An 18662-nucleotide genomic window follows, 5' to 3' on the forward strand; every position below is an offset into this window, starting at 1 on the left:
AGTTGACTGTATTCTCAATCACATTAGAAACTTCAAGAGAACAATGACTACATTTACTTATATGTAATATTTTAGTACAGTACCTGTTAAATAAGAAGCACTCACTTATTGATTTCCTTAGGCTTTCAAATTAAAAAATTTTTCATTTCAAGATGCTAGAATGCTCTCAAAATTACCACTTCAAGAGAGTATTACATGAATGGTGACATGGAGACCCTGTTTCCCTACCCTACACAAAAATTTCATCAAAATGATAAAGACATTAAAAGTAGAATAAATCCACAATAGCAATGGAAAACAATGATGCCACTGGCAGAGCATAAATCCTGAGCGATTTCTGAGAAAGAAAGCAGATATCTGAATTTATAGAAAAACAGATAAGAAATAAACTGTAGGAGTTGAAATGTTCTTCCCAACAGAGTCAAATAAAACTGCCAAACTGCTATAAAAAGCAATAGTGGGTAAAAATTTAAGGAAGACCTAAAGACTCCTACACATCAGTTGGGACAGTCATGACCTTCTCCCAAGAACGGCTCCATAGAAAGAGGAGAATCTGCTGGGAAAGGGAGCACGCTGTGAGGATGCTGGGGCTAGAGAGAAGTAGAGCATGAGATATTTCAGACTTTCATAAAGGCCAAGCAGAAAGAAGAGAAGTAGGGTAGAAAGTAAAAAGCAAAGTTAAAAAAAGAAAGTCAGCTGTACTTTGAAAGTAAATAAAGTAATTGTATGGGCCCCCAGACTTCCAGCCTGCAACCCACACAGCTGGCTTTTTGTGTACCCTCTTCATTTATGTAAACATTTTAAGTCAGGTCTGCCAGCTAGGACAGAGGACTACTTAGAATCACAGAGGAAAGCTAGGCCAGGTACTTAGAATTATGGAAGAGCAACAACATTAAAAATGAACCAAAATAAACAAAGAGAAGTGATGAAAGACATAAAACAATACATACACATATTTAAAAAAAATATTCAAATTCAAAAGCCCAGAGGAGCCTGAAAACAGGCTGTGAAAAAGAACTCAAAGAACCCTCCTAAAAAAATTCTTGGAAATTAAAAACACAGGTGCCAAAATAAATCCAACTGAAAGACTAAATAGTAAATAAAAGACAAGGCTGGTCGAAAATCAGTCATCTAGAACAATGGCAAACTAAAGTCCATAGGCCAAATCTGGCCATGGTCTAAATTTTATAATTAGAGCTTTATTGAAATACATCCACTCATTCATTTACATATTACATATGGCTGCTTTCACACTATAATGGCAGAGTTGAGTAGATGTGATGGAAACTGTGGACTGCAAAGACTAAAATATTTACTATTTGACCTTTTGCAGAAAAAGCTGAGTTGGTTAATTGCTAATCTAGAAAATCAAGCCAAGCAAAGATCCTAAACGATGAGGCAAAAAATCCTCAGGGATGGAAAGTATGAAGACAAAGTTAAAAGACACGTGGAACATGTGTCCAAAAACTCTAACATCTAATAAAAATTCCATAAGGAGAAAACAAAAAAGTTATTTAGAAAAGAGTAATAATATTTGATGTCAGATTCCTTTTATGATGCTGTTAAAATCTTAAGAACCAAATCAGAAAAGGATAAAATGAAAAAGGAAAAGCACAAGCTAACACCATTTGTAAACACAGATAAAAAATTTAAAAAGCATTAAACTAAATCCTGCGAATGTATAAAAAAGCTAAATGGTTAAGTACATGGATGTTCACTTTAGTATTCTTTAAATTGTATACATAGAAACACTTACGTATTTTACCCAGTAATTTAAAAAGCTTAAAAATTAGAGTACAGAAAAAATATGAAGAAGAAAATTTTAATTACTTAAAACCTCAATATCAAGATAAAACCAATGTTAATATTTTGGAATATTTCTTTGCAGTGTTTTTTCTAAGGATGTATTTTTATCTTTATAAAATAGGAATCCTCTGATACATAAAGACTTCTTCCTGAAAATTAAGTTTCTATTATAAGAAAATAAATTTCAGCAAAAAAATCCTCTTATTTTACCCTAAGGCAAAAAGGTCAAAAGTGGTGTGTTTCTTTTGCAGCCTTCCTTCATTACTGTTCAGAACATCACTTTTCATGACAGCAATTATTTTAGTTCATAACTACCTTAATTTAACCTAATTCCTTTTTGTTGGATATTTAGGTTGTTTCTAATTTCCTATGATGAACACTCATTATACCATATCTAAGTACAAAAAGAGAATCCATACCAGTCATTAATTACTTAAAAAAAAACCAACAAATCCACAAAAAACACACAAAAACAAACAAAACAAATAAACAAAAAAAGACAACACATAAGCCCTAACCTAACTCAACAGGTAAACAGGATAAAAAGTAAAGATTCTATAGCAAGGGAAAAAATAGAAGCTGGTCTTAGGTTTACCTACCTGCTGCTTCCTCATTGTTTGGACCAGCTGACAGGCCTAATCGTTCCTTCAGAGACTTGGAAACCTGAGCTGTAAAAAAAAAGAAAAACCAAAAGTTGAACAGAGACATTTTATAGGTCAAAACTCTTTTACAAAGGTCACAAATTAGGCTTATACTTGTCTTCAAATGCAAATGCTTTTTAAAAATGTCCTCAGGTCTTAAATTCTTCTTTCTACAGTACAGATCTATGCGAATCATGGATTCCCTAGAGCATCCCTAGGGGTCCCTAATCCCCGGGATGCAGACTAGCACCAGTATGAGGAGAGTGGCGAGCAAAGCTTCATCTATAGTTGCAGCTGCTCCCCAGCACTAGCATCATTGCCTCAGCTCCACCTCACATCACGAGGCACTAGATTCTCATAGCAGCACTAGTCTCTGGTGCTAAAAAGGTTGGGGACTGCTGCCCTAGAGCACTCAAGAGAGCCTTCAAAAAAAATCTTTTTATATCTGAAAAGCAGAAACTACTAAATTTAGTAAAATAATTTTGTTACCATACAACCTTCTAAAATCTTACTGACATCAAAAGGTTTTTTTCTCCTAAGTTTATTGGAAATATGCACTTTAGTTATTAGGCTTCAATATAATTGGCGGGCAAGGAGAAAGGGAAATTGGCTTCAAATTCTGTGATCTCATAACACTGTGTACTTTTCCTGTCACATAACTTATCACAATACAGACAAGTATTCCTACCTGCCATTGTATCATAAGCTCCTGAGAACTGTGATGGTGTTTATTTTATCCAATGGTGTTCTACCTAGAATCTAGCACAGTAAGCACTCAAATGTTTACTGAATAATGAAATGAATACCAGAAATGATTTGATTTACCCAAACAAAAAAATCACAAACCAGACATGTTACAAGAGACAGTGTCAGGACTACACCCATGTATATTATAAGAGAGGTACCTTTCTTTGGTGTTTTATCAGTTTCTGAAGCATCAACTTTCTTTCCTAGCCTCTGTGCAAGGCTACGCTTTAATGGAGGATCGCCTTCACCACCTACAGAAGGAACTCAGTTTAAGAGCTCAAGTCAACCTTCCGCAAGGTCAAGAAATACAAGCAAAAACAGACAATGTAGTAATACTTTTGCAACTTTTCTGCATTTATATGGTGTGTTCATTCACTGGCTTCTTTACAACTCAATTTTAGAGCAGGAATAAGAATGTCATAAAAAAAGAAGAGGTAAAGAAAGGGACAAAAAATTAGAATGCACAAATTAACACTTACCAAGTAACTGACCAAAACTTCAAATTGTAAGTCCTGGTTAAGGCTAAAATTCATAATTAGGAATATATAGGAAAAAAAAAATCTTCATGTACAGAAAGATCTTAACTGGCTAACTGCTGAATTCTAGGTAAATTTATGGTTTAATGTACCAAGAATGTTTGGGAAGACAGCAAAAGAATCACAAAATTAAGAATTTTTCTGTGACACAAAGTCTCTGAAGGCCAAATAGCTTCTCTCTTCAATTCCAGATAAGAAATATAAAGTTATGAAAGATTCAGTATCTTAGCCAATTAACGATTCTGTATCTCCATCCAATTAACGATGGAGCCAAGACCTGAACCAAGTTTCCTGATTCCTGGTTTATAACATTACACTGTTCAATGCGAGCTGTTTAAATGTCACAAGTTGTCAAAAACTGTGTTTTTGGATTGTATGACTAAAAATATAGTCAGAGTCCCATTAAAAACTTTGCAGAGTCCCATTAAAAACTTAAAAGATGCTACAGAGTACGTTTTCTCTCTCCTCTCACTTATAATTTAAAAAAGAAACCAAAAATCATAAAGTTTACATGTCCTGCTGATATAAAAATAGTTTCTTTCTGTATTTTTTTACCTAAAATTTCTGTCAGTGAGAATGGTGTTAAAGAAAATACAAAACAGATAAGATTTCACATTTGCAAACACATTTTAAAGAGTATAAAGGAACTGCTGGAGTCAGAAATTTTCAAAATAATTCTTCTGAAACAGACACACAGCAATTCAGTAATATGGTAAAATACTTCTCAAAATATAAACTAGCACTAATTCAGAGACTGAATTTATATTAACTGGACACTTACTTCCCTCTACAAACTCAAATTTCAATTTGTCCATACAGATATTTTTTACTGTTTTTTAAACTTAGTACCTTCTAAAGAGTTGACCATAATCAAGTTAAATTTTAACACTATGCATTTTTATGACTTCAATAAAAGGTATAATACACATGTAAAAAAACCAGGAAATTTTATTAAGAGCTTTCAGCCAAGAACACGGGGACTATAAATCAATATTGACAGGGCATTTGTATAAAGAGAATTTCAGAGGAGGAATGTTAATACACAAACAAGCAGAAAACAAAGGATATGCACAAAACTTACCTACTGAAAATTTTCGTTTCCCCAGTCTCTCGGTTAGACTCAATCTTACCAAGGGTTCTTCTCCTAAAATGGCAAAAATAGAATTTCTCTACCATTAGCTGATTTTTCTGTATTCAGTAATTACTTATGGGTACAAAGTATGCGCTGATATTAACATGAGTCCCCACAGTCTCTTGACAATCAGATCTCGGTCTTAAGGAAGACTATCACGTTAAAAAAAAGAAAAAAAAAAGATTTAACCTCTTAAAGAGCCAATGTTCAGCCCAAAGGGAAGCAACAGCACAGTCCTAATTATTAACAGTAACCAAGTATACAAATTGCATTCTAATCAATTGGTTAGAAACTTAACCTATACTTTTGCTTGTGCACTTCAATATATTAAATAAAATTATAAAAAATAAAAAAAACCTCATACTCCATTGTTAGCTAACTTTCCTATATAACCTTCGTTGATCACTTCAGAAGAAGTGAGCTCTTCCCTCTGACTCTCTGTTGACTGAAGGGCACAAACATTTAAAGGTATCTGCATATTATAATTACTTGTGTTATATTCCTTATTTGATTTACAGCTATTAAGGGAAATATTTCTATAACTTAAAGGGTTTATTATAGTTTTTTATCCACAATGGACAGTCAACAAATTTGTTGAGTGGATACAAATAAACAGTAAATGTAAAAATTAAAGATAAATTAATGTGAGTACCAGATGAGTAAGAATTTCAACTTTTTAAATAGTAGAGTGAAATATACTAACTTTTCATCCTTCTATTTGATCAACATACTGAACTCTTTCTGCATAGCCATTAAAGGTAAAATACACACTAGGATTTTCCACTCCTAGTTTTTTAAAAGTAGCTTGACAACTCTTAAGACCTACCTATACCTCACCTTGTTTGCTGGACAGAGTCACTGTCCTCACCACAGTCCGGACATTTTCTTTTTCAAGACCTGGAATGGGCTGAGGTTGGAGTAAAAGACTGGAAACTCCCGAAGAACCTTCTAAATAAAGCAAATCAAAAGAGAGCAAATAATTATGGAAAATAAAGCTATCACCAAGTCAAGAAATTTTGACTTGTGACCATATAAGACCAACACAGACCATAAGATTACAAGCCAATCAGTCTCTCTGTTCCTGTTTGCCTACAGTGACATGGGATGGTGGTGGGAGGAGTGATAATCCTTATCTCTTATCTTCCTTGGGCATGATGTATAAATAAAACATAAAACTGTTTTGAGTAAAAGGCACTCAATCCACTTTTATTTACCAAGGCTAGCATTCTAAAGTTAACCCCAGAAGCACATCGGCTATAAAGTCTGTCAATTCAACCTTTTTCATCTATATTCAAGTATCTGCAAAAAGCACATCTCCACGGTTCCTATAGAACAAGCTTTACCAAGAGGGTACTGAAAACCAACCAGTTGATTCTCTCTAAATACTACCTTTCAAACCATAATTTTTAGAGTTAGAAATATATAAAATAACCAGGTTAAGGCAAGCTCGAAGAAATCCTAGCAGCTCTTGAGAAAAATTCACCTACTACAAAATAAAGATTTTCCTCTTTTAATATGATTTATAGGTTGTTCTTTAGAGTTATATTTTTGCAAGATAAATATGTTTTTCTGGTTTTTATTGCAATGCATGGCTTTGAATAGTTAGGGACTGAAACATAGCTGCAATGAATTAAAAAAGCAACCATGATTTAAGTAAGTCTGTGTTTTTTCTTCAAATCAGCCACAGAAGTCAGTCATTGTGGTTGTTGCCAAGGGTCCTTATTATCAGAAATGTCCTAATTATTCTCTAGGAACATTTAACGATGTGTCAAAACTGATGACTTACCTCCTTGCTTCTTGGATTTTTCCTTCATTTTCTTTGACTTAATTTCCTCAAGGGTTTTTATTCCAAAATTCAAACATTCACCTGAGAAATGCACATAGAAATAAAATGAGGAACTGTGCATTTTATCTGTAAATAGCAGGCATTCAGATGTTTTCTAAATGAATAAGAGAAGGTGTGTGTACACGTGTGTAATGGGGGCAGGGAAGAGGGAGGTGGTGGTGACTGTGAACTATATTTCAAAGGTCTTTAATACAGTCTGGACACATTTCATACTGCTATAAAATTTGTAAGTGGGAACCAGCATCAACATAGCATCTTCTTACCTTGTTTTAAACTGATCCCAGCTTTCCGGGCAGAAGCTCCTCGTAATCCATTATGAACTTCAGGAGTTGGTTGCAGAGTAGGTGTTTTGGTTTCATCACCTTCCTCAGAAAACTGATCTATATTATCAACATTTAAAGGCAAGTTTATGATTAAAAACAAGCCTAGAGCCTTTAATCCTGATTCTGTCTAATTCACTAAGTGACTTGATCACATATTTGCCTTAAAGAGCTCAATTACCATCATCATCTTCATCATCATCTGCAGCATTGATTACAACTGGTGGATGTGTGGGGCTGGGAACATTTTCTGAACTTTCTACTTTCATCACACTTCGCAGCTGAGGGGAGGGATTAGACTGGACAGATAATTTGCTCTGCTGAACTGTGAGCTGGCAAGCCTTCACTTCCTCTTCTGGTGACTCAGGAACAGTGGGCAGCACAGCTAGACATACAAAATTAGTCATAAATTAAAAATAGAATATATTATCCCAATTCATCAAAAATCCCCAACCACCCATGATGAGTTTGGTGCATTTTCCTTGCCACTATTTATGTCTTTTTATGTAATTTCCCATTTTCCCAATCAGATTCTAAATTTCCAGGGAGAGAAAATATGGCTTTTAGTTAATAACTCTTCACTGTAGGCAAATACACTCAAGATGGACACTCAAAACATAAACAGGAAGCTAAGTGCATAGTGACTGTAAATTCTAGAGATGTAATTTTAATATTGGAATTCTAGGCTTTTTGCTTAGCAAGAAGTACCTTTTAAGAGATAGCAGGTAATACTTTTGAGCCAAAGCAGAAAGGAGTGAACCTAATTTTCCTCCCCTTAAATGAAGATAAAAATATGCAGCCATCAGATTTTAATCATAGAGCAGATGTGGCTTTTAAATGGCTTATCATTCCACTTGGAAATTACTTTAAAAGGGACTTCGGAAATAAATACTAGCTTTTGGTAGAGTTTAAGTTTTATTTCAGATTACAGCCTAGAGTAGGGTTAGCAAACTTTTTCTGTAAAAAGCTGGACAGTAAATATAGGCTTTGTAGATCTCTGTCTCAAGTACTCAATTCTGCAGCAGTAGCACAAAATTTGGCTATAGAAAATCTGAAAACAAATGGGCATGGCTTCATTCCAATAAAACTTTGATTTACAGAACAGGTGGGAGAAAAGATCTGCCAACCCCTGGCCCGGAGAATCAAGTTTCTTTCAAAACCCTCTATGGGTCTGATATGAAAATGGGAATGAAGCTACAGTAATCTAAACTGTCATACCAAGAAACACTTGTGAGGCAACATGGCTTTCGATGACAGTTTTGATTGTGACTCTGCTACTTATCAGTTTATGACTGTGTACAAGTCATTTAACTTTAATAAAGTGCAGTTCTTCCATCTATGAAGTGGAATACTGCTCCCTTACAAGAGTAAAAGAAGGCAACATATATAAAGTACTCTGTACAATGTGCACAAGTGTTCATTACATAGTAATTATTCCTTTAAAATTAAAAACAGATCTCACTTTTGCTTGGAGGGAGGAAAAGGCCATCAACATAACGTCCTCTGTTGTGATGGAAAGCGCAGTTTAGTTTTTGACATCCCATTGGTTGATTTTCCCAGTAACAAGGAATCTCACTGCGTTTTTTCTGTAAGAGGGAATAATACATCATTTTCAAATAAAAAATGAGGTGTTTTTCGCATAAAGTTCATATATGGGATTCAAAAATCTGAAACATGAGATGATTTTAAGCAGGAGGAAGAGCGTTGCTGAAAGTCATATACCCTAAACATGATGGAGAGATGAGGGGAGCAGGGAAGTGGTTTATTTATTGTTTTTTTCCTCTTTGCCCTCATCCCGGAACTCTGAATATCTACACTTAATTTAGAGATGCAGGATACTATCTATAGTAGTTAAGGTTATGGAATCAAAGATAAGAGCGTCTGAATCTCTACTATGCTACTTATGGGCCAAGTAATGCTGGAAAAAAGACTTAACACCTCTATGCCTCACTTTCCTCAGCTATAAAATGGGAATAGTGGCTATTGCTTTCTTATAAGGATTAAATAAAATAATGTACATGGAGCACTTAGCACATAAAAAGGATTAAATAGACTACAATTATTATCTGAAGCTGAGAGTTCAAGGCTTTGAGAAAACATTTTCCCATTTGTGACTTCCCAAGGTAAGATACATGTAACACACTAAGGATGGTATTTTCCTTCCCTAGCTACTTCACTTTTATGAAGGGGAATGAAAAAAATCCTTGCATATCTATAATAAATTGCCAAATCAAGGATATATGTCCAACAATTATATATATTAGTTTTAATATATATACACATTAGATGTGTATAAACAATGTTCAAAACAATACTATTTATAATAGCTCCAAAACGTAAACAACCCAAATGTACATCAATGCTAGAATGGATAAATACATTGTAATAACTTCATAAAATAGAATATGATTCTGGACTTAACACAGATGCAGAGTGAAAGAAGCCAGACACGAAAGAGCACATATTGTGTGATTTCCATTTATATAAAGATCAAAACGGCAAAACCTCTATAGTAGTTGGGATCAGGATGGTGATTAGTTCTGGGGGCTTCATTAGTAACAATGAAGGGAAGGAGGAAAAGTTCTATTTCTTGACCTAGGTGCTGGTCAAGTGTATTATTCATTTTGTGAAAACTGTTCAAGCTGTAAGATTATGATTTGTGCACATTTCTACATATACTTTAACAAGTAGTTCAATGGGGGGTGGGGGTGGGGGGGTGGGAAGGACCTGATAAACACTTCTGAAAAGTAACTAACCTTGGATTAATAACCTGCATTATGTTGGCTCTCTCATCCTAATAAGCAGCCAAAGGTGTAAAATTCCAAGAAAGAACAGCAGCATTATTTCAGAAAATTTAATGTGGAGGAGAGAAACAGAGAAACAATGACCATTACAAAGAGATTCTTAAATGTAAAAAATGGGACAAAGATCAGTCTACTATACTGAGACTGATAATTTGATAATACTCTGTTGGTAGGGATGTGGGAGGATCATGAATACTGATAATGGAAACGTAAAGCAGTTCATCAGCTTTGAAAGGCAATTTGGCAAAAACTATTTTAAAAATCTATGTCTTGAGTTTATTGCTACATGTAGGATTACTTTTTTTAAAAAAAAGTACAGCAAATACTTTTACCTTTCAAAGAACTGGATGGAATTAGTTCCCTGTCACACCCAAAAGGTAGGTATAATAGCTATCATTGTTTTTTAGATAAGAATAACAACAATTACTCAATTCCTTGTTCCTCAAGGTAGAACCTTAATGCCAATCCTCCCTGCTCCTAAGTCAGTCTTTGGTTAAGTTTTCACTCCTTTCCAGGAAGTAATTTTCAAATTACTGGGTAACTTCTAAAATAATATCCTCCACATACAAGAGTCACATGACGTTTACTTGATCTGTTTAAAGCATTTAGTGGATTTTGTTTCTAAATGAAAACTAATATGCATGCAAGAAGACTACTTGGGAAACAAATGCCTAGGATGCTATTATCAAAAGAAAATCACTTTTTTTGGTAAAGAATTATTTTACTTAAAAAGCTGTAAATGTATCGATGCACACTTAAAAGGTATTCCATATAATTCTGTACTTTTTTCATTTAGCAACACATGACTATTTCTTTAAGTTTTTATTTCTTTAAAATATAGCACATGGTCGAAAGGTATACAGATTTAGTAGGTTCCTGGGAGTTTCTGGTCACACCATTTCTATCGACTGATCAATAACCTTGTTTTATGTATGTTTATAATTAAAGACACCTTATATAATACATATCGTTGATTTATTAACATTAAACTCAAGCCCAATGGCACTATAACTCACGCCTGAATGAAGCTTTTTATCTATTACATGTATTTTCTTTCTTGTGCTTAGGAACGGTATACAACACTGCAGCACTACCCTAGGGGGCCATTTCAAACAGGAAAATCAACAATAAAAAAAGCACGAAAATACAATTAAAAAAAAATGGGGGGGGGCACTGAACAGGCCACGAAAAGAAGGTAGAATATTGCCTTGTTTAATTTCAGCTGGGAGTGTATACATCAGGTGATTCAGGAGACTCATATTTCTTGGTGCTCTGCACATGTCTGTGAACAACCATGAAAGTGAGTATTGATGTGGGGGTTATAAATAAATTTTAACAAGTAGGCAGATTTGCAAATATGGAACCCATGAATAATGAAAATTAACTGCATACAGAAGGGACTTACAGTAAAAAGGCTCTTTCCCATTTCTGTCCCCACCTCCGTAGTTACTATTGTTAAGTTTCTCTTTTATACTTCCAGAGATTTTTAAAATGCAAATGCAAGTAAAAAATAATAAATCTTTTCTCTCTTAAACAAATGGTAGCATATTATATACCTTATTCTGCACCCTTTACTTTTTCACTATGCCCTGATCTTTCCATAACAATTTTAGTTTCCCTTTAAAATTTTTTTGTTAACAACTGCCCACCATGCCATTGCATGAATGTAATAAAACTTATTTAAAATGAAGGGTTAGGTTGTTTCATACATTTTATTATTACAAATTATGCTACAAAGAGTAATTCTACATACATCTCATTTTGCACGAGTATAGTTGAGACTCAGGTATGACAGTAGTTTCATATGATGCATCCAAATAAGCCTCTGTGCAAAAAAGAATTAAGAGAGCAGCCATAAAACTGCTATTCTTAGACAGGCTCTTTGCAAGGTTGGCCCTTGGCTGGGATGTAGGAACTTGGCACTCAGAATGTGCCTAGATTGTTTATGCAAACAATATGGCTTATGCTGAACACCTGCCAGCCTTGCGGGAGTCTGGAGTTTGCTTACGTTATTAGGTAGAGAGTGCCTATGTGATCTGTTCCAATAAAAACCTTGGATGCTGAGTCTCTCATGGGCTTCCCTGGGCAGAAACATCACATAAGTTGCTGCATTTTCATGGCTGGGGGAAGTGCTTGCTCTGTGTGACCTCTCATGCAAGAGATCATAAAGAAACTCACATATGGATTCCTCTAGATTCTGCCTGTGTCCTTTGAGATGTCCTTATTATATCAATGTTAATAAATCTTAGCCAGGAATACAACCATGTGCCGAGTCCCATGAGTTCTTCTAGAGAATATTCAAATGTAGATGTTCTTAGAGACCTTAGTTCTTAGAGATCCTAGGTGTTGTCCCAATTTATACTCTGCAAGCAGTGTTATGATATTTTTCAGAAGTCAGAGTATTGCTTTTGCTGAATTTTAGTGGATTCTCTACTAGCTGGAAGACAGGCAGCATAATATAGGTAAAAACTATAAATCTGGAACCAAACTGGAGTACCTCTAGGACCCAAGGCATACGAACTGTACATTTAGTCTCTTTCTTCCTTCCCCAGCCCCTCAAACAATTCAGTCCAAAGTCTTAGTGATGCTGAGAGGTAAGCATTCATGCTGGGAGAGGGAAGGGTATGTGACCCAGAGCAGAGTTTTAGAGCCTGACTGAGATGAGAAAGATGTCCACTTGACAAGCTGGGACTGGCATAGGGTGTCAGAACCCATGAGAGATTAGTATGACATTTGCATAAGATGGCCTGGCACAGTGATGGAACCTGAGCAGGGTGAGCAAGGCGAGCAAGACTTCCGAGCAGAAGGGATCCCAATGTAAGGTGAGGAGGGTATACTCATGGAGGGTCTGCCCAGAACGAGCATCCAAGACCAAGCAGAGTGAGGAAGGCAGGGTCTTCCCAAGTGGGGACCTGGTACAGAGACAAAGAATGAACAGGGTGAGGAGAGTAAGCACCTCGCATGCGAGGGCTGCCCAACAGTGTGGCAGAGCCTAACTGTGAAGAGGGCATCCAAGGCGGGTAGAGGGATCCAGGTAGGATGCTAGAGTTCAAGTAGAGGGAGGGAGGAATCCTCACGGTGGAGCCAGGGGGAAGGCCTAGTACACGCTTTAGGCATCAAAACAAGGTGAGAAAATTGTCCCTGTGGAAGAGCAGCCTCGTGTGTGATGTCATATCCTGAGAGGAAGGAAGGGGCTGAGATACAATATTGGTTTACATAACTAGAGGACTGAACAAATAAGTAATACTGAGGACAATGGGAACCAAGTTTCTCAGTTTTGGAAAAGAGAATTACAGTATGGAAAAGGAGAAGCCTAGACTAAACCCTGTAGGTCTTGTGAATTGGAAACATCTATTTAAACTCATAATTTTCAATACATCAACATAAATAATGATAAATACATCAATGATAAATACATAAATACATCATAAATAATTTTCAATACATCAACATAAATAACGCGCGCGCGCGCACACACACACACACACACACACACTTTATATATTCCTTTGTTCTTTCCACTGCAGGCCTGGAAGCAACACTCTAGGAGCAACTCAAATCTTATTTCTATATACCATTTTTCACTGAAAGAACCCAGAGCTCCTTAGAGAAATGGCTGATCCAGGGCTAGAAGAGGTAAGTACAGAATGAGCCTAGAAAATCTTAAGTCAGAAAGCAAAGAGGTGTTCAAAGAATGGAAACATCAAAAGGACACAAAAACCACTTTGAAGGGCTCTTACTGGCCAAATCTGGGTCTATTTGAGAATAAAAAAATGATAGTAATGGAGTACAACACATGGAATAATAGGGAACTGTAAGTTTGCACACATACAAATAAATCACTAAAAAACAAATTTTTATGAAAAATAGGATAATTACAGGGTCTCAAAGTATCTCTCCACGAAATATTTACTACGAAAAGAAAAACTTTATAGTGAAGTAATCTGGTAGATACCACCTTAATGAAGCAATCAAAATTAACATCACCAGTAACGGGGTAATTAAAATTGAATGCCACCTAATAGTATACAATGAGAATATCGCCTTTGTGCTATTTCTGCCAAAGATACACAATCTGAATTTAGTAATGAGAAAATTTCAGACTAACCCCAATTGAGGGATATTCTACAAAATAATAACTACCTATAACTACTAGAAGTGTCAATGCTAATGAAAGCCAAGGAAAGATGAACTGTTCTAGACTGAAGGTGACTGAAGAGTCATGTAAACTATATGCAACACTTGGTTCTGGATTCGTTCCTTTTGCAATAAAGGACATTACTGGTACAATAGTAAAACGTGAATGGGCTCTAAGGACTAAATGAAGATAATATATCGATGCTAATTTTCTATTTGTAAAGGCTGTTATTTAGTTATGTAGGAGAATGTCCTTGTTTGCAGGAAATACTCATGAAAATATTTGGAGGTGATGTGGAATGTCAGTAATTTATACCCAAATGGCTTAGAAAATGTTTTATATTGTAACTGCAACTTTTCTCTAAGTTTGAGACTGTTTGAAAATAAACGCAGAAATGCAAATATTCCCCAAATTTACATATACCATTTTTACCAAACTGCCTTCCAGAAAAATAATACCAATTCATCCTCCATAATATCTAGATATTAAGCAAGCATGATAATAATGACTGAAATTTCACTGGACTACTTTAAAAATTTTAACTCATGTGTTATATAAAATACCATTTCTCCCTATATTTTTTATTGGCCCATCATGACACCAGACTAGTTCTTATAATACAAAACTTACATCGATCTCCATGTGCCGAAACCTGCACACCTGTCGAAAACAGCGCCCTTCTTGCCATAATGTGCAAACAGTTTCATTTCCTAGTGCAGCTTCACAGTGACGGAATGGACAGCTGTCACCCTATTAACCAAGAGAATAATACAGAAAAGAACTGTGGTATTGAAACAGATTCCAAGTAAAATGTTCATTATAATAGTTTCCTGTTGCCTACACAAACACAGTATAGAAAGATAGGCAAGGTAGAAGACAACTGAGGTGGGATAACAAGAACTATCAGAGGTCAATAAATTTATAATTTCCTACTTTCTATTTCCTGAGAGTACCCTTCATCCGGTCTGACAAACATGAATGACAAAGTGAGAGATGGGGTTGAAAAAGACAAGTGGAAGTATTAGATCTCTTTAAAAATATATTTTACAGTTCATCTTCAACACTGTTTAATAAGTCCTAACTTGTGTGATTTAGCAGCTAACAAAAAATTAGAAAGAAAGTTACTAGATTAGGATTTAAGTATAATTTAATTCCATGCTTCACTATATACTTTATACACTGGTATCTGAAACAAAATACAACTGTTGCGCAAATTGCTATATAAGATCAGAGCCCTACTCAAAACTTATAATTTTAAACATAGCAGCAAGATGATTTAAGATGTTTTTGTAACAACATGTACATTTATAGAATGCCATAAAGGAACAGAAAACAGCAGATAAATGTAAATGGAGCTGCAGTAGAATAAAGAAAACTTGGTAGTTTTCACAAAGAAAAAGTAAAAAAAGTTACAAAAGCATATTTAGAAGATGGCTTTAGAATTCAGCAGTAAATCTGAAGAAGTTAAATTCAACCCATGACAGTTTCTAAAGTATACTACAACCCACCCATTCATTTAGCACAAAAGAAATAAAATCAAAGTTGGCAAGCCACAGGCCAAAGTGCTCCTAATTCCAAAGGCACCCTGAACAGATTAATTCACTGTAATTCAGTGAGAGACCAATGAATGATGACTAAATGCTATGGACCTTTTCAGTTTTGTAGAACACAAAGAACATAAAATGAAGAGGAAAAAAACATGATGAATGAATTCTCCCAGGAATGCTATCCTTTACTAAAAAACTAAAAACAAGTAACAGACAGTTCAGAAAAACAAAACATAACAACTACTTAGTAAAATCTTATCTAATTTTATTAGGGAAATTATTAAAAGAACTGATTTAGAGAATCCAATTCTTACTTTGGTACATGTAGAATAGAAAAAAAAATAGCAGTCTTCTCCTTGATTAGGCATGCTGGGTAGATCTCAGATCAGAAGTGGCTTCTTGAAAACAAGCCACTGCTTCCTCAAGACGAGGATCAGCTTCAAGTTCTCTTGAAATAGATTTAATCTTTCAAAAGACAACTCGACCACAGAAATTGTCTTTAAAATGTAATCCTAGAATAAGGAGATAATGAATTAAAATATTTCAGGTAAATTCTTTCAACTTCCTTCTCCAAATCGCCTAATGAAATCACATTGTTAAAACAAAATTTTAATAGTATTAACATGTACTTGCCTATACAGATCCTCGTGAACACTCTGGTTCATATTTTATTCTTATGTGATACTGTACAGTCCCATCTACAATGTAAAATTTTTGTTAAGGATAGCCATGCCCTTATTTCTTTTGTATTCTCTGTGGTGCTTATTACATTGCTTCAACATAACATTAAATATGCATTGCTAACCTTTAATAGCATTTCACTAATCTATCAGGAGGATTCCCCTGGCCCCAAAATTCAGGGAGTACATTCTGCATTCTTGTGTATACCAAAGGCAATTTAAAAAACTGCCTCTAATAGGATCAAGTCTCTAAGGGATATTCAAATAATTACAATGACTCATGCAAAAAAAAAAAAAAAAAGTATCAATTAGATGAGAACGAAAAAGTTTTACAATAGAAAATTTTTTAAGAAAGGAAAGAAAAGATTAGAGGTCAATTTCATTCTTGAAATCAACATCCCAAAGATTATGAATTAATGTTGGAAAAAAATAGAAAGTCTTTTAAAATCTTCACGCTCTCAGCAAGTTTTAAAGGCTACAGATTGATAGAAATGAACACATCTCTATGAAAAAAAGAGTGAGAACAAGAGAAAGCTTAAAAACTAAGAAAACTCAAATTTCTAGCCTCTTCTTCCAAGAAAAGATTTTGAAATTTTTTCAATTTTCAAATCTAGAAGGCTAAACACTGATGCAAAACACAAAAATTAATTATAAAATATCAATATCAGGAATCTCCCAGAATGCAAAAAGATGTCAATACCAGACAAAAGGTATATAAGATGGAAATAAGATTCTATTACTATACAATGGAAATGCTAAAAGGAAGGAATGGAATTCATAGAGATAATAACAATACAAGAAAAATTCCCAGACGTGGTTCCATAGTTTAGCAGTTAGCATGTCTGCTTTACACACAGAAGGTCCTGAGTTCACGCACCAGTGGAGCCACGGTCCACGGTCTATGGCCATGCCACCCTGAACAAGCCCGATGTCTGATCTTGGAAGCTAAGCAGGGTCGGGCCTGGTTAGTACTTGGATAGGAGACCACCTAGGAAGACCAGGTAGGTGCTGTAGGCATAAATAATAATAATAAATAATTAAAAAAAAGAAAAAGGAAATTTCCCTAAACTGGATGAACTTGACACTTTTTTAAAAGGGACACATCAAATGCCAGGCAGAAAGTTTCTTTAAAGACATCTCTGCCACAGAAATGGTGAAACTTTTGAATTCTAATGGTAAAGACAGAATCATACAGACTTCTAGGAAAAAGAAGACTGATGACAGGCGAAAAAAATAGGACATAACATTTAACTTCTTATCTGAATCTCTAAATGCCAAGACAAAATGCTAAGTATCCAGAATTTAAAGGAGAGATTACGACCTTAGATTTAGCCTTTCAAACTACATTTCAAGAAGATCTCAGGATGTGGAAGAAGTTTTTAGACACGAAAAGTCTCAAAAAGTGTAAGATCTATCTACTCCATATATTCTTAAATAAATTAATTTAAGAAAGTATTTTAACCTGAGAAAAAGAATTTAGAAAGAACTCAATAAAATAAAAAGAACAAAACTATTTTGTGACATGGTTTTCTATTTAACTGCTTTGTATATCTGATTTATAATACAACTGATAAGTCCTAATTAAAGCAAATTAAACCACAATACATTAAAAGAGTAACATCACATGATCAAAAAAAGGTTTGTTCCAGGACGAAGAATGCCTTAACATTAGGAAATTCATTATATTAATAAGGGGGGGTAAAAACAAAAACTGTGGTATCTTAAGATTTTAAAAAGAAAAAAATGGTAAAATGAAATAAGGATTTAAAATGGTATTTAAAAAACAATGGCTTTAGGAGAAAGTTAAAATGCAACGCCTTTTAAAAGGAACCACCTTAGCATAAATGTACTTAATTATCAGAAACCCATCGGCACATGCAACATGATAAAAACACTAGAGGTAAGCTCACTCAAGGCACAGAAAAAAGGAACACTCGCTGCCTCCACTATCACTCAACACTGTTCCAAAGAGTCTAGCATATGTAAGAATAAAGAAGATATAAAAACTGAAAGAATAAGGCAAAAGAATTTTGCACATTATATGCTTGCAATCTAGAAAATCTAGCACAACTGAAAAATGTTTAAAATAAGATATTGAAAAAACAGTAAATTTCCTATACACCAGCAATAATTAATCAGATAGTAAGAGTCCCACTTACTATAAAACTATAAAGTATACAGGAAAATGAAGCAGTATACAAGACCCACATTAAATTAAAAACAAAACCCAAACACTATGAAATTACATACAGAAGACCTTGATAGTAGAGAGATAATGGCTTAAAGTTTACTTCTCCCCCAAATAATGTATATGTTCAATGCAACTTAAGTCAAAATCCCAATGAGAGTTTACTATTAGAATTTGACAAACTGCTAAATCATCTAGAATAACTGAGAAAAATAAAGAAAATTTAAATAAAAAAAATTTTAAAAAATAAATAAGAGCCTTGCTCTTCCTGATATTA

The 18662-nt window shown here is 34.6% G+C and overlaps 1 protein-coding gene and 1 pseudogene across 6 annotated transcripts in view; one reads left to right on the forward strand and one right to left on the reverse strand.

Annotated features, from left to right (window-relative positions):
• Window positions 1-18662, reverse strand: part of ZC3H11A (zinc finger CCCH-type containing 11A) — a 35980-nt gene that overhangs the window by 8640 nt on the left and 8678 nt on the right. For all 6 annotated transcript variants that reach the window (XM_011373037.2, XM_011373035.2, XM_011373039.2 and 3 more), the window contains 10 exons: window positions 15832-16029; window positions 14601-14720; window positions 8491-8614; window positions 7210-7413; window positions 6972-7088; window positions 6649-6729; window positions 5700-5810; window positions 4812-4874; window positions 3353-3445; window positions 2406-2474 (listed from right to left, as the gene is read on the reverse strand). In XM_011373037.2, the coding sequence (XP_011371339.1) occupies window positions 2406-2474; window positions 3353-3445; window positions 4812-4874; window positions 5700-5810; window positions 6649-6729; window positions 6972-7088; window positions 7210-7413; window positions 8491-8614; window positions 14601-14720; window positions 15832-15885 (1036 nt within the window). In that variant the 5' untranslated portion in view covers window positions 15886-16029. The remainder of the gene's footprint in view (window positions 1-2405; window positions 2475-3352; window positions 3446-4811; window positions 4875-5699; window positions 5811-6648; window positions 6730-6971; window positions 7089-7209; window positions 7414-8490; window positions 8615-14600; window positions 14721-15831; window positions 16030-18662) is intronic.
• Window positions 17095-17214, forward strand: LOC111747327 (annotated as a pseudogene).

The sequence above is a fragment of the Pteropus vampyrus genome, unplaced genomic scaffold (assembly GCF_000151845.1).
Source record: "Pteropus vampyrus isolate Shadow unplaced genomic scaffold, Pvam_2.0 Scaffold217, whole genome shotgun sequence".
Lineage (NCBI taxonomy): Eukaryota > Metazoa > Chordata > Mammalia > Chiroptera > Pteropodidae > Pteropus > Pteropus vampyrus.